Raw genomic sequence first — 15,771 nt, 5'->3', positions numbered from 1 at the left:
ATATCTAACAACAAATTAAATTATTACTGAGAATTTAAAGGTTTATATTAACAAAGAATGCAATATACTAACATTTATATATAAGTAGTATATAGAAATATTTTTACTGATAAAGTTATTCATTAGTATAATCTATTATATTGTTAACATAAACTAAACATATTTATACCAACAATTCAATTTTTGTTAGAAAAAAATTATATTTACAAAAGCTAATTCGATGTTAAGGTTTAACAAACGACAATTTCTTTTAGGGGGGTATTCATAATCTTTAAATATGAAATATCAATATTTACATAAAATAAAAGTAAAAGTATTACAAAATAATAATAATTTATTTTTATAAGTGATTAATCCTTGCCTTAAAGACAAGTGCTAGGATAACTATTGTTGGTTTAGTTGTCCAACAAAATTTAAATTGTTAGTAAAAAAAAATTTAAGGTCTATATTATAAAACAATGTATTATATATTTTATTTTTTGTTATTAATTGATAATATATATTAATGTTCTATATATTTATGAGATCGTTTTTGCAGTACTTGAGTACTATTTAAAATGAAAATAAAAACCAATTAATTCAATTAATTAATAACTTCAGAGTGTTAAATAAACTTTCATTTATTTTTTTACACCAAAAGTTCATTTTTATATCATTTAAATTATTTAATGATTTTGTTAAACTCATCCCTGATTGAGTTTAAACATTTATAAATAGAATTTTTTTTATAAAATATATATTTATTATATTAAAATTATAAAAATATAAAATATTTCTCTTTTTAATAAAATTTTATTATTATTTATTTATCGTCGACTCTGTACAGTGAGGCTAACATTTTTTAATATTTAATAAAAATATATTAAAATATGAGCTTAATTTTAATACATTGTGTAAATATAGAATAAGTATATATAAATTTTATATTCATTATCTTAAGTCTGAAGTCCTTTTCCTCTTTCACTGTCATCATTTACATTAATTATCTAAAAAGTTATTGCAATTGCCCTTCCCAAGGCCAAACTTTACAGTGAGGCTTGTCAATGTGTTGTGTTATAGTCTTATAGAAGCATCTTGTAAATCTTCGTTAATAAATTACTAAAAGTGTCTAGGTCAAGGATACTGTATAAGTACTTAATTAAGACTAATAAATATATCCGTGCAATAATATAGATATTTATTAAGAAATAAAAAGAATTTAAAAGGATGTCGGGTATAACTAAACCTATATATGATGGGTTAATTTGTCTTTAAAAATATTCAAACAATTCAGGGATAAGTAAAATCTCTTCTAAATTTACTAGGGACAAAGGAAAATATATTAAATAATGCATATAAATACATATACAACAAAATAATGAACACAAGACCAGATATATAAGACATCTCTAGTCTCAATTCCAATATTAGAAGTTCCTATTTATTAACAAACCATAACAATATTTCATGATAAACTTAAAATTACAAATATTACGGTTTCGACTGAATTATTGGAACATAAGAACAACGAACCCTAGCTAACATATACTACCATCACATGGTTTCATAATACTTTGGAGACAAACATGGTTTAACAAGAATCTCCAGCGAAGTAGCCTTTTCCATTGTCATTCCAAGCGTTTCAGTCATATCAATAGGTTCTTTAGATTTATTTAAGAGTGCAAAAATTAGCCAAGGTTAAATAAATCACATGAAGGCCAAAGGATATTCCTGGACAAATTCTTCTGCCACTTCCAAATGGTAACAATTCAAAATGATGGCCTCTAACATCAATATCTTTGTGAGTAGTAAGGAATATTTCTGGCTTAAATACCAATGGATCTGGCCAAATACTAGGGTCAGTGTGGATTTTCCATAAACTTGTAATTAGTCGAGTTCCCTTTTTAATATTATAGCCACCTAAAATGCAATCTTCTGTGAATTCACGAGGTGCTGAGAGAGGGCCTGGTGAATACAACCTTAATGTCTCTTTAACTACAGCTTGAAGGTATAGTATAGCTTACTTATATCTGACTCATTTATAAATCTTTCTTCTGGAATTTTGATGCTGATTTCTTCTTTTACTTTTTCTAAAATAAGAGGATTTCTCAATAAAAAAACACATCACCCATGTAAGAGTGACAGTGCTTGTGTCTGTTGCTCCCAACATCAATGCCTGCAAATCAAGTACACGTTTTCTAATTAGGAAGCATGCTCTAGTTAAGGATTTATGTTGGGACGCACTTATCTTTGTTTCCACTCGATCTAAAATTTTTTAGAATCATGATCTTTGGACCTAAACTTGACCTCGTCAAGACCCATGTACCGGATTAACTCGATTTATAGACAATTTATCAATTGTAACATTATATATAGTTAAATTATAAAATTAATAAAGTACAAAAGTAAAATTAATATATATTTTGTAACATTATTTTAAAATAAATATTAATATAAATATTATTTATTAAGCTTTAAAATTTTATTAATAATACATAATAGCCTAACAAATATAACTTTTAAAAGACACTAAACTGAGCTAAAATAACAAACCAAATTATAATTTAAATATATTAAGTCTAATATTAAAAATCCAAACATATGCATTAAAATTAACCTGGAATTGACCCAGATTGACAGGATAGAATGGGACATGAACACCCCTAGCTTCAGCAAACAAATTAACAAAGCTATTTTGTACATTAAAATTTTGTTATAAATTTTACGCCATTTAAATGTCTATTCAAGAATTGGCCAATTTCTTTCCAGTAGATCCGCATTTACAAAGGAAACCAATTTCTCTGATAAATAAAAACGTTATGTAAATTATAAAGATATAAAAAAATTTATTATGATGAAAGAGATATTTACATTTAATGTTTAATCATTTCTTGAACAATATTAGGTCTTGTCGAAAATACATGTTAAAGACTAGAAATTAAAAAAAGAAATTGAAACCCATATATCTATTAGCGTAAGTGATATGAAGCTTTTTTTTTGTATTAAAAAGAAATTGTAAGAATTTGATGCCTTAAATGAATCTATCTAGCTCGATCTAAGCTGATTGAATAAGAGAAGAACAAGTAAAAGGACTTTCGTATAATTGGGTTTTTAAACCAAGAAAAGGTGAAAAAGGAATTTGGAGCATTGAGAAGAAGAAACTAACAAGGAAATCGCAACTAAAATATTAAGTGACTCTCAGACAATTTGGGTTTTAAACCAAAAAGGGTAGGAAAAAGACTTTGGAAAGTTCATAAGAAGAAGAAGCTGACAAGGAAATTGCAAATAAAATACGACTTGAAGCAATATTAAGTTCACACAACTATAAATACAGGAATGTACATACCAATGTTGTGGCTTTGTTTATAGTACCAGCATCAAACCCCTCGATTGTTGCACCATCAAGCACCGAAAGCATCATGTCCATGAAATCTTGGTCACTTTCAACCTTTTCACCCAAATGCCTCTTTTGTTTATGCTCCACCAACCAATCATCTAAGATAACATCCAATTCTTTGGCAGTTTCTTTAATTTCATTGCTTTCACTCAAAAATTCATCCACCTCAAAATAGGAACAGCATCAGCCACAGTGCACACACCCAACATGTGCATGAAGTCCCTCAAAGCCTTCACAAACTTCTCTGCTTCTTTCTCATTAACCATTGCCGTTTCACCAAAATAACGCTTCTTAGCCATCGTTTGGAACACTATGTTGAAAACCAACCGTGTGAACCATTGCTTCATCTCCACCAACACATAGCCACTCTCATTCTTTGTGTTGCACCAAACATGAAAGAGCTCTTTAATCGAAGTTTGAACTTCGGTGACTCTAAGATGGCTTAGTAGCTCCGTTTTGCGGTTTGAGAGGAACATGGTAACAACCTTACGTAGTTCACGCCAATATGGACCATAGGGGGGTGCAAAGCCAAAACTGGCTTGGTTATAAGCTATGTGTTCAATTGCAACAAGCTTCGAGCGAGAGGAAACGATGATGTCGTTTGTGGTGTAACATTCCTTAGCCATTTCCCAATTGCTTAGCACCAAAGCGCGTTTCGCACCAAGCTTGATGGTGAAAAAGGGTCCATATTTATCAGCCATGGCACCTAAAGTCTTGTGGGCTGTTGGGGAACCACCCAATAGCATGAGGTGACCAAGTATAGGCCATGCACCTGAGGCCAGGGGTGGTTCTCTACCTTGACCAACTTTGGAGGAACGAAATAGAAATAAAAAGGCTAATAATAATGTTAGAGAAAAGAGTCCAATTGTAGTGGTGTTTAGGAAATTTAGAACTAAATCCATTTTAGCTAAAGTTTGTGTGTGGAGGAGTGGCAGGGCTTGTGGGAGAAATATAAGTGTTTGATGTGTGGAATGCGTATGTTTTGCTAGTTACTAGCTACTAATACTACTACTACTACTATATATATATATATATATATATATATATATATATATATATATATATATATATATATATATATATCAAAACTATTGCACACACGGATAGGACATCAAACACAATTGAACAATTAAAAAGGACAAAATAAAAGATCAAAGAAAAATAAAAAGAAATGGTTGTTCTGCGCTGAATATGTTCTTGTAATTATTTTAAGCTCAGACGAAAATTATGAAGTCGGCAGACAATTAAATGCATGGACTGAGACGATAAAGAAAGACAAACAGAGGGAAAAATCCTAAGTTAGCGGCTAATGTTTCTACGTAAAAGGGGAAAAATATTTGCGGTGTGATGATATATACATAAACTCTCGTTTCACAATTTTTAAAATGATATATATATATATATGAGAAAATGTGGTTTAATTGATAATTAATAACGTAATTTTTACATTATTTTTTATTATGAGTGAGTTTTTTTATATTGTATAAATATTGTTAAACTTAAAACATTAAAATATATTATATAATTATTTTTAATAAGAATTTATATTTAATATATAGAGGTATATATATTTTTTTAAAAAATTATTGGTATAAAATTTTTACATATATAATTATTTGAGAAAAATGCTAAGAATAGCAACACACTCTCTAACATTCTTTAAAATACTCTTTATAACACACTAAAATTTATTAAAAATTACAAAATTTTTATATAAATCTTATTTGCTCTCTTACTTTTTTTAATATAAAAAAACACTAATCTAAAAAGGAGTGTGACTTATATAATTTTTGTATTTTTAATAAATTTTAATTAAAAAAAAGGTATATTACTAGTATTACTCTATTTATTTTTGCAATTCAGAGAAAGATAGAAACAAGAAATAAATGTAAATCAGATTAATAATGTAATAGAGAGAGAATGAGAAAATAATGACTTTTAAAGAATTTGCATAAGAATTTGTTTTTTAGTATATAAAAATTTAGTTTATGCTGTTAATAATAATTGAATATTATATATTTACATTCTTAGATATACTGATATATACTCATTATTGATAAAATAAAGATACAATATCAATTAAGTAATCTACATGTTGCAATCCAGTGCCTTGCCTCATCACACAACTTTAACCTCGAATTAGATAATAAAGTCGTAGATTGCTGTTTGCATTGTGTTGTTCTTTTCTGTTTGGGGTTGTGTTTGTTTGATTTATTTTATTGATATTTTCGTTGATTTCGCATACAGATTGATGCAATGCCTTGATCTGAAAAATGTTAATTAATATGTTTGCGTCTGAACTGCTTAACCCATAAATCACAGTTGTATAAGTCAAAAGAATCACAGTTGTATAAGTCAAAAGAATCATATCTGCAGCCGTTCTTTCTGTAGCGCATCACTATCGGTTTAAAGGGCCAATTTGAATTTAAACAATTATTATTATGAGTTGTGAAGTTTGATAATAACAATAATAATAATAACATAGAGCTACTAGCTTCTTTTTGTCACAATATAGTGTGTAAAGTTGAGTGAAACACCATTTTAATTTTTAAGAAATTTGGGATCAATTACATTAGTTTCTTAAAGATAGAAAATAAAAATAATAAAAGTGTCATTTAATCTTATTTTAGAAAAAGAATATTTAAAAATTAATCTATTTTTTAATCTTTTAAAAACGAATATGGTGATTTGATTGGTTTAGTCATCTATTGTTGCATAGAATGGCTATTAAAGTCCCATTCTAGTGTACGTAATGTAAATTTATTGATTTGGTCAACCATTATTTTCAGCCAAAATATTTATATGGTTCCTGTAAGAAATAAAAATGAAGAAAATAGTTTTAATTAGTTGAATACTGGGTTATTAGGTTTCAAACACAAAACTAATACCCTAACTAAGATGATTTGGTTTTACTAATTTGGTTCAATTTCAACCAAAACCAAAATCTTAAAAGCAACATAATCTGATTTGGTTTAATGTTCTGGATTCATCTAGTTAGTTCAAATTATATATATATATATATATATTTTTTACTTTGCTTTATTTTTATTGTTGGGTGATTTAATATTTTACAAGAGATGTAATAGAAGTATGGGAAAAATAATCAAAAAAATTAACTATCTTTCCTTTTCTTTTTACTGTTAGTATGTTACCTTGAAGAACGATATGTGAAAGTATAAAGTCCTCGAAATTTGAGTGATTTCTTTTTTTTTAAAAAAGGAAACTTTTATGCATCAGATAAAATGATTTCCAAACTTAGAGCCAACTTGTTAATTATCTTATCATCACAAGGATAATTTTACAAGTGCATGTGGTGGCTTATTTAGCTATTGCTACATGCAACTAAGCGCCAACTTGCAGCAGCCAAGTTAACAACTTGCCCACTCACATACTATACATAACATCATATTTGACACCAAATAAAGTTGAAATCTAGTTATACCCATATAGAGCATGTATGCCATCTACATCATCTTGCCGTAGATCCCTTCTTACACCTCCATAACTGGGAAACATAACTGAGTCAGGGTTGCTACTATGTCCAAGACCAATAAGGTGACCTATTTCATGCAAAGCCACTGTTTCCAAATCAAAGCCACTGGGCTTTCTTCTCCTCGAACCATTTGGGTTATTGGTCCATTTTTCATCAGCATCACAATGCAATCTCCCATCTTCCGGGGCAAAAGTATGGGCCAGAACCTGGCCCGGCCCATCAAAAGGATACCCATCACCGTGGTCTCCACGGTGGAACCCTATGACTATGTCAACTGGGTCATCCTCACTCTCAATTTCGGTAAACGTGAAGTCAGTGACCTTTGACCAACTTTGAAAGGCACTCTCCACTGCTTCCCTCACCATGTCTATGCTTAACACGTTAGCGCTTGACTTATAAGTGTACGTAAGTGCCCTCTTTGAGTCTTCCCATGTTGGTGACCCTGGGAAGAAGGTATAGTTTGCAACCGTCACCAACCCGTTACGTTTATGGCGGGTCATTATATCAGCCACTCCACAACGTGGGAGGCTCATTCTCTCTATCGTTGCGGTGTCTATGTGACCGGTGACGTGTAGGTTATGGTATGTTTGGTAGTTTTTTAGAGCAGACTCAACGGTTTCGTCGAAGTAGTCGTTTGAATAATATTGGTCGTTTGTTAGGTAGCCAAATTTTTTGAGGTAGTTCTTGAGTTCGTTAACGCCTTTTGTCGTTTGTCCCTTGTGAACTCCCTCGAGGTTTTTGAGTGTTTTGATGAATGCATGTTCAGAGGCTTCTATGGATCTTGACACAACAAAGGAAAATGGATTCATGACAAAGAGTAAAAGGAATGAGAATGAAAGCTTAATTGGAAGAATAAGAGCCATTCTTGCCAAAGTGGTACTTGGCCGTTTAATTCTTCTAATTGTTTCGGTGGTTGGTGCTATGGATTCATGCCTATTTATACACAACATCGAAAGTGCAATACATTTACAACTGATATTATATTATATTATATATACAAGGAGAAGAAGGATATTCTCACGTACCAGTAAAAACTTATACTTGATCTACACATTTTATTTAATACATTGTAATTTATTATTATATATTAACTTTATTCTTTTAACTTATCTTTAAACAATAACAAATTAAATATCCAATCAAATAATTTTACCAGCTTATTTTTTATAAAAATAAATCACACACATCATAATTTTAAAATTACATTAATTTTTCAACGTGCAATTAATTACCATATCCATGATCTTGTAGCCCACTTGATGAAACCTGATGGTTGAGACACTGTTCTTACTTGACCAAAAAGGAAGACTCACTGTTATTCGTCTTGGATCGCCAATATCAGTTATCACTTAAATTAATAATCAAAGATTAAGGTCAGTTGATCTTTTTCTTTCAGAATTATGCCTTTTTTTTCTTACTTATCATGATAATACAGTTGATAATTTGCAAGCACTAGTTGGTGGCTATAATTCCACCCAAATTATGAAGTAACAGAACCATAGTGCAAGCGTGGAGACCAATATACACAGCTATTGGTTTAAACGCAGGCGACATTTCTCCATTAACTCTCAAAGCAGAGAGATATGACTTTGAGAAATTCTAAATTATTAGTTACATGTATGATTTAATTAGTAAAAAGAAATATTTTTAAAAATTTAGTTAGAAAAAATTTATATTAATAAATAATAAAATTAGTGATTTAGTTAAAAAAAACATTAATATTCTATGGAAAAAGATCCTCTTACACCGGTGTAAGTCTAAAAACTTTTATATTCAATCTAAACATTTCATTTAACTTACATCTAATAGCTAGTGAAGTAATAAATTATATATAAGTTAAATGAAAGACTAAGATCGAATGTAAGAGTTTTCAAACTTACATCAGTATAATATATATATATAATCATCAGGCCTATAGCAAGCACCTATATAAGTTTTTAAATATTATATAGTCTTTTTATTTTTATTCATCACTTAAGGTATTTATAACCCTAAATTCCATCAAGATTTTGAACTAGTGAAATCTGCCTTTAATCAAAGTTGGAAAGAAGTAGCAAATGACAAAATGAACTCAATATTATCTAATAATACTTAGATCTTAGTTGATTTGCCTCAATGATCAAAGCCTATAGGTGCAAGTGAGTATTTAGAAAAAAGTATGATACAAATGGTTCTAATAAACTAACTTTATGTAATAAAGCATCTTTATATATTATGCTTTTAGTGTGACTCATGTGCACTAAAAGCTTTATGTTTAGTTTGGTTGCTTAAAGTCTACTTATAGCGTTAGCATCCATTTATAAGCTTCATGTGCATCAAATGGATGTTAAAACTACTTTTTTGAATGAAAATCTTAATGAAGAAATTTATATGGAACAACCAGAAGGCTATGTACTACTCGAAAATGAAAAGGAAGTTTATAAATTTGTTTAGTTTTTATATAGATTAATAGGTAACAACAAGTTATTTAACAATTGGAGCACTAAAATATAAGATTTAGTGATATATATATATATATATATATATGAGGGTGAGTTAAAACTCTTAATAGATTGATAATATTATTTATCAAAGGATTTCACCTACGTGAATATAGAAGTGGTGTTGCTTTGTTCGAGAAATTTGGAGGTTTTATTTTTGCAAATATTCATGAAACTTGTAACATCCTCATTGTAAAATAGTATTAGTAATAGATTATTAATTGATGTTAGATGATGTTGGAAAGTATTAAGGAGGATTTTAAGTGTTTAGTAAATTTTTGGTGCAGGAGAATCTCGTTCAAGCAAGATATGCCTCGCTCAGGCGATATTGCACGTCCAGGATTATCTCTTTCTATAGCATGCTCGCTTAAGGAGATCAATCTCGCTCAAGCGAAACAAGATTAGGTCACCCTAACTGCTACCTCGTTTAGGCGAGATGGAGCTCGCCCAAGCGAGGAATCACAGAAAATTTGGAACTCTCTAGACACTTATCTCACTCAAGCGAGAATATCAGAAAAGGCGCAAGGAGCTACTGTCTACATATCTCGCTCAGGTGAGATGTGTCTCGCACAGGCGAGGTACTCATCGCTTAAGTGAGAATCTCTCACTCAAGCGAAAGCGATCAAGGTCAGGGTTATTTAAGGAATCTTAAACGTAAAATTTTCATTTCTCTCAATCTCCATCTCGGTTCCTTTAGTTTTCTCTGAGTTCTTACTCCCTTTTCTTCTAAAAAAATCCCCTCCAAACTGCGATTATTAGCCAGATCCAAGTTTGTACGCCTAATCTAAGTAATCCCAAGTAAGTTTTCTTGAGTTTGTATCTAGATTTACCGATTGTTTCTGTCCAAGTTCTATTTTTTTTAAAAGGTTGTCTTGTGTTGTATAGGAAAAACCTTCGTTCTAAGCTATCCTCTTCATCAAACTCCTTCTAGATCTTCATATCGAAGAAAGGAGAGTTCAATTCTATCATTAGAACATAGAAATATTTATACTCTCGAGACCCTAGTAGTGTTTGTTTCTATTGTGAAATTATATACATATAAAGATGAAATTTTTAAATATTATGATAGGTTGATGATGTATATTTCTCTGAATTTAGGAGGTTTAATAGATGATAAATGATTATTTTGAGATATTATGAAATATAATTGATTGTAGTATTCGATTTGGATTGAGTCCAGAGATATCCAAGCTCTGGCAAAATTGTTTAATTGATAGTCGGACTATATGTGCAAATCGTATAATGATATGGTTGTTGAATTTGATTGAAAGTTGAATATATGTAAAAATGAGTTAAGTAATGAATAGTATGCATAAAAAGTATATGATATGTATAATATTTATTTTTATGAAAATATTTGAATGGAAATGAATATGAGAGTATGAAATTTTGAGAAGTGTGTTTACAATGTAAGAATTATAGCCAGCAAATTGATGTGATTGTAATACAAGTATTATGACACATCGACAGATATATTTACAATATATGTATCGTAATACATTGAATTATATGGTTATAATACATGTATTGTAACATGCTAATTTGTGGATGATATATGAATTGATGAGAAAGGAATTAGTGTGAATAGCTACAACGATACACCGAGAGTATGAAATAGGGAGGCAACTATAGAAGTCTAGGAGAAACGTAGATGATGGATGACATTCGCTAAATGTGCACGATTTATAAAGTTGCAAATGCATCATATGGCCACACACACGTTTTTTGACTAACACTCCTGACTGTACTTTTGTTAAGGGGCCCTATAAGTGTATACATTATATCCGTATATATGGGCTAACCGACAGCTATTTACCTATTGTGTAATACCTCATGAAATGTTGGAGGCAACTATGGAATGTGATCACATTATATAAGAAATTGTTGAGTTGAAACTGAAATGAATTGAATATATTATTGATATGCATAAGAGTGATGAGATAATTAGATCATAATTAATGATGTGGTGTTTTATTTGATTTAATATAAGCATTATCATAGAACTTGATGCACTTGAACTATAAGTGATGGCCGAGTATTTTATTTAAATCTTATGTGAATATGACATGGAAGTTTAAAGGGATTAATGTATTTATTTTGTATATGGATTGAAGAATACATTTTCTAATACACAAATTATACTTGTTGTTATGTTTTAATGATAAGAAAAAAATTCATCCTTATAAAATATTTCAGGTAACAAGAATAACGGTTAGGAACAAACTCTTAGTGTTTGGACATGAATCGAAACTGCTCTTAGAAAAATTTTGTTCATGATGATCTTGTAATTAAGTATTATACATTACATATATATATTTTTTGGTTAATAGTTTGTAAAGAGTATGCTTTCATATATATAATTTAATTTCAATGCCTATGCACATTATTTTATATTAATTTGGTAATATTATAAAATTACAGTTAAATTTTGATTCTTTTATTGTTCAAATTAATTGTAAATATGTTTATAGGAGAAAGATTGAGATTTCTCAATACTAAAATTACTTGTTTTGGTCAAGAACCAATTTATTCGTTTGATTGAAATTTAAAAATATTTAAATTACTATTTGGCAATCAGCTTGTTGAGTTGATTTGTTATAAATTATTATTTATTTTTTAGAATTTAAAAAAGTAAGATGTTATAAAACCAAGATAAGCACATGGCCATAAAAGTGTTTAAAATTAACAAATTTTTGAACTTGAGAAGAGATACAATTTATGTATATGAAAGAAAGATAAAATGGCCATTAAATATTTCTATTGTAACATTCACAACGCTACAAGCATACGAGGGCTGTATAGGAACTAAGTTAGAATCAAGAACAAGTGTGTTGGTTCACATACAATGCCTTTGATGACACCCAATGATGAAAGGACATGACTTTTAAATTTCGTACGGTGTCTACTAACATGCATATGTCTACTAACCTGCACGTTACAATACATGTATTATACCACGTCAATCGATATGTCACAACACATGTGTCCTAATCGCACTCATCAATGTATTATAACACATATATCATAACAACATTAACAGATATGCTACAATACACATATTACAACTGTACAATTTCTATACTACTTCATGCACATCATACTTTCATATTTATTTCACATTCATATTCAACGTATAGCGTCCTAAATTATTAAACTCTGATATCATCCTTTATAAGATAGTAGTTCATAAAACACCAAAATCTGGTAAAAAAATAAAATTCTTTCTTTATACAATCACAAGTATAATTTCCTTTCTCTGAGAGAGAGTTAACATGCATACAATTTTCTCATCTCATCATTCCATAGATAATTAGCATTCCTCATATCAATCTCGATAGCATAAGAGTAAGAATATACACAACTCATAATATGAAAATACCTCAATATATTAAGCATTAGTTTGGCGGAATAGTCAAGTACTTAAATAGAATTAAAAGCGGTTAACATGATCCAAATACACACGTAACATTAATAGACCAGACTTCCTAAGAGCAGTTCCCCTAATGCATACACAAATAAAACAGACTTCAATCGTAAGGAGAGTAATCTTCAATGGGATCGGACTCCTCAGAAGAAGTAGGGAAAGCGAAGCTAGAAGAAGCAGCAGCAACAGTCTCCACCGTTCTCCTCCATCTGTCTAGCAGTGCGATGAGGTGAACGAGTATCAGCAGTGGGTAACAAAGTAGAGGGGTAAGCAGGATGGACATAGGAGATATGCACATAATATCTCCTATGTGCATATCTTTAAGAATTTGGCAGGTAGACATTAAACATCAAAAAGAAAGATGTAAAATAGATGTGAAATTGATATGATTGGAGATAGTAAAAACCGTATATGTGCTAAGCATGGTAGATGACATTGCTATTCATTCATGATAGATGGCATTGAGAGAGAGAGACACTGCATCTACTTTATTGTTTTATAAAATATAAAGAAGAGATGTTAAAGGGAGAATTGTTTGTATTATATAAACGTAAAAGTAAGATGGTAAAGTCATGGGAGCCGGTTTGCAGTGCACAGTCTAATCAAGAGAAAAATAAATAAATAAAAAATACTAAAATGTTACTATTTGTCATTGCTGTCTTTATATGTAAAACCGTCGTAACATTTTAGCCGCGAAGAGACGCACTCCAATACAAATCAATATAATATTCAAGCTCCAACATGAAGAGAAAAAGAAAAGAAAATGTCGTACCAGATGCTCAAACACAGATAAAAATTATAGTCCAGCAAAAGAGAAGAAAGAAGTCATACCTGGAGAAATTATGCAAAACTAAAGGATAATAATCTGTGTGTGGTTTGGAGTCTATTCTTTTCTTTAGTTTTCTTTTTGTTTTTTTTTTTTCAAATTCCTATCTCTTTTCTCTTCAGCTCAGATCTATCAGGGAAACATGTTGCTTCTCCTACTTTCTTTCTTTCCCTCTAGAAAAAGCCCTCCTCCAAAAAAATCCCTTATAAAGACTTGTTGCCTCTCTTCTGAAAAATGTGTGAAAATTTTATCTCTTCTTGTTAAAAATTTTTTTTAGCTTTCTTTCTTTGAAAAAAATCCTACTTTCCTTCTCTTACTTGAGATTTTATATTGGGTACATTTAAGGTTTTTGCAAAATGCCAAGGTCCAGAGTTTTTTCCTTTTCCATGCTCAGAACTGGTTTTTGATACTTGGGGTATAAGCGCCTGTGACAGCGAGACTGCATCCAGAAATGTACCCCTTACTGTTACTCTCTCGCTATAGCGAGAAAGCCACACTTTCACTCCCTTCTCTCAGGACTTTCTCGCTACAGCAAGAACACATAAAAAATACTCACTTAATCTAATTTCAACCAATTCAGCACATCCAAACACAATGCACAATTAGCATTCACGTTTATCTCATGTATACACATATATCCACCTCATACATTCACACCACCATCTAATACACATCATCATCATATGCTCAATCATACAAACACATGAAAAACTCTATATATATACATATATAGTAATTAAAATATTATTACAAAATCCAGGGCGTTATATTGAACATGTAAAAAAACTTTTTTTTTAAGTGTAACATATGAGTTTGAGTTTTCTTAAATTTTAAGTTCAAGAGAGAAAATTTATTATTATTGCTAGATAAGAAATTTAAAGGTTTCATTGTATTCTAGGGAAATATCGTCATCAATCCATAGTAATTTCGTGTGAGGACGAACATCTTCTACACCAAATTTATTAATAGTTTTTAAATATTATAATATAGTCTTTTTATTTTTATTCATCACTTGAGGTATTTATAACCCTAAATTCCATCAAGATTTTGAACTAGCGAAATATGCCTTCAATCAAAGTTGTGTGCACGCGAAGTTTTAGTCAAAACTAACTTGAATAACTTCAGAAAAATTATGCGAGTCTAGTTAGGGTTATGATTAAAATTAAGTTGTAAGATCTTTGGGTTTATGATTGACAATGGATAATAACACATGAAAAAGGTCATATAAGGTTGGGTCAAAATTGGATTATGAATGGTTTAGTTTATGAATTTGGATCATTATCGGGTAATGAGATATCAAGCAAGTATAGTTACATTAGAAAACAAAAACAAAAAATCATGTAATTCAAGTCAAATTGGGTGAGGGATTGAAGTTGGTTTTGTTGAGAACGATTCATGTTGGCTTAATTTGGTAAATGAAGATGTAGAAATTAAATCTTCAATGAAAAAAATCAACATGTAAAGAATTTGATAAAAATAATGATTGGCGATCGTTATGTGTTTAGAAAAATTCAGGACACCGAATGTAAAATATTATATCTTTTGTATCTGTTTTGAATAATTAAATAATGAAACATTGCTAACAAGTTTATACATGTATTTTTCATCTAGTTTAATCAGGATCTGACCAATATCGTGCATATGAATATGATAGATGAGTCTATCATTAAAATTTTTTTGTATACACAAAAATTTAAATATGAGACCTTGCTTAAGCATGTCGACGTGCTTTCCACTCGGATAAACCTTTTATACATGTACTTTTTAATAAGTACTTATATTAATCAAATCATAAAAAATATGAATTTAGACAAAATTAAAGTATTTATTACAGCTTGTATATTCATTATGACTGAGGATGATAAAAAATTAGGTTAATATCATTTTCATATTTATTATCATTAAAGATAAACTAAATACAACAACAATGCAATCATTATTTTTTTATATTTTTGTATTTTATATAAAAAATTACAACAATATAATTATATTTATTAATTTCTGCTTCGTATTTTGATATAAAATTAGATGAAACAGAACCATAGAGTTAAATAAATATGATAAATTTTAATTAAAAAATATTTATTACAAGTTAATGTTAATATTATTTTTCACAAATTGAAATTTTACGCATAATTTAGCATACATGTTACTTTATATCATGTGTACATG

General features: G+C 29.6%; 1 protein-coding gene and 1 pseudogene across 1 annotated transcript; both read right to left on the bottom strand.

Moving 5' to 3' along the window:
* Positions 1–1,533: 1,533 nt before the first annotated feature.
* LOC113867741 lies at positions 1,534–4,278 on the bottom strand (annotated as a pseudogene).
* Positions 4,279–6,808: 2,530 nt separating this feature from the next.
* Positions 6,809–7,732, bottom strand: LOC113867611 (metalloendoproteinase 1-like). Its single transcript, XM_027503011.1, has one exon. It carries the CDS (start codon positions 7,730–7,732, stop codon positions 6,809–6,811), a length of 924 nt encoding a protein of 307 aa, XP_027358812.1.
* Between the last annotated feature and the right edge of the window lie 8,039 nt (positions 7,733–15,771).

The sequence above is a fragment of the Abrus precatorius genome, unplaced genomic scaffold, assembly GCF_003935025.1.
Source record: "Abrus precatorius isolate BTA unplaced genomic scaffold, Abrus_2018 Scaffold5, whole genome shotgun sequence".
In the NCBI taxonomy this organism is placed as follows: domain Eukaryota; kingdom Viridiplantae; phylum Streptophyta; class Magnoliopsida; order Fabales; family Fabaceae; genus Abrus; species Abrus precatorius.
Note: the sequence above shows the minus strand (reverse complement) of the source record. Positions and strands in the feature narration are given on the sequence as shown.

Excerpts from the sequence above, each read along its gene's own strand:
- LOC113867611 (XM_027503011.1), bottom strand. The coding sequence starts at position 7,732 with ATGGCTCTTATTCTTCCAATTAAGCTTTCATTCTCATTCCTTTTACTC.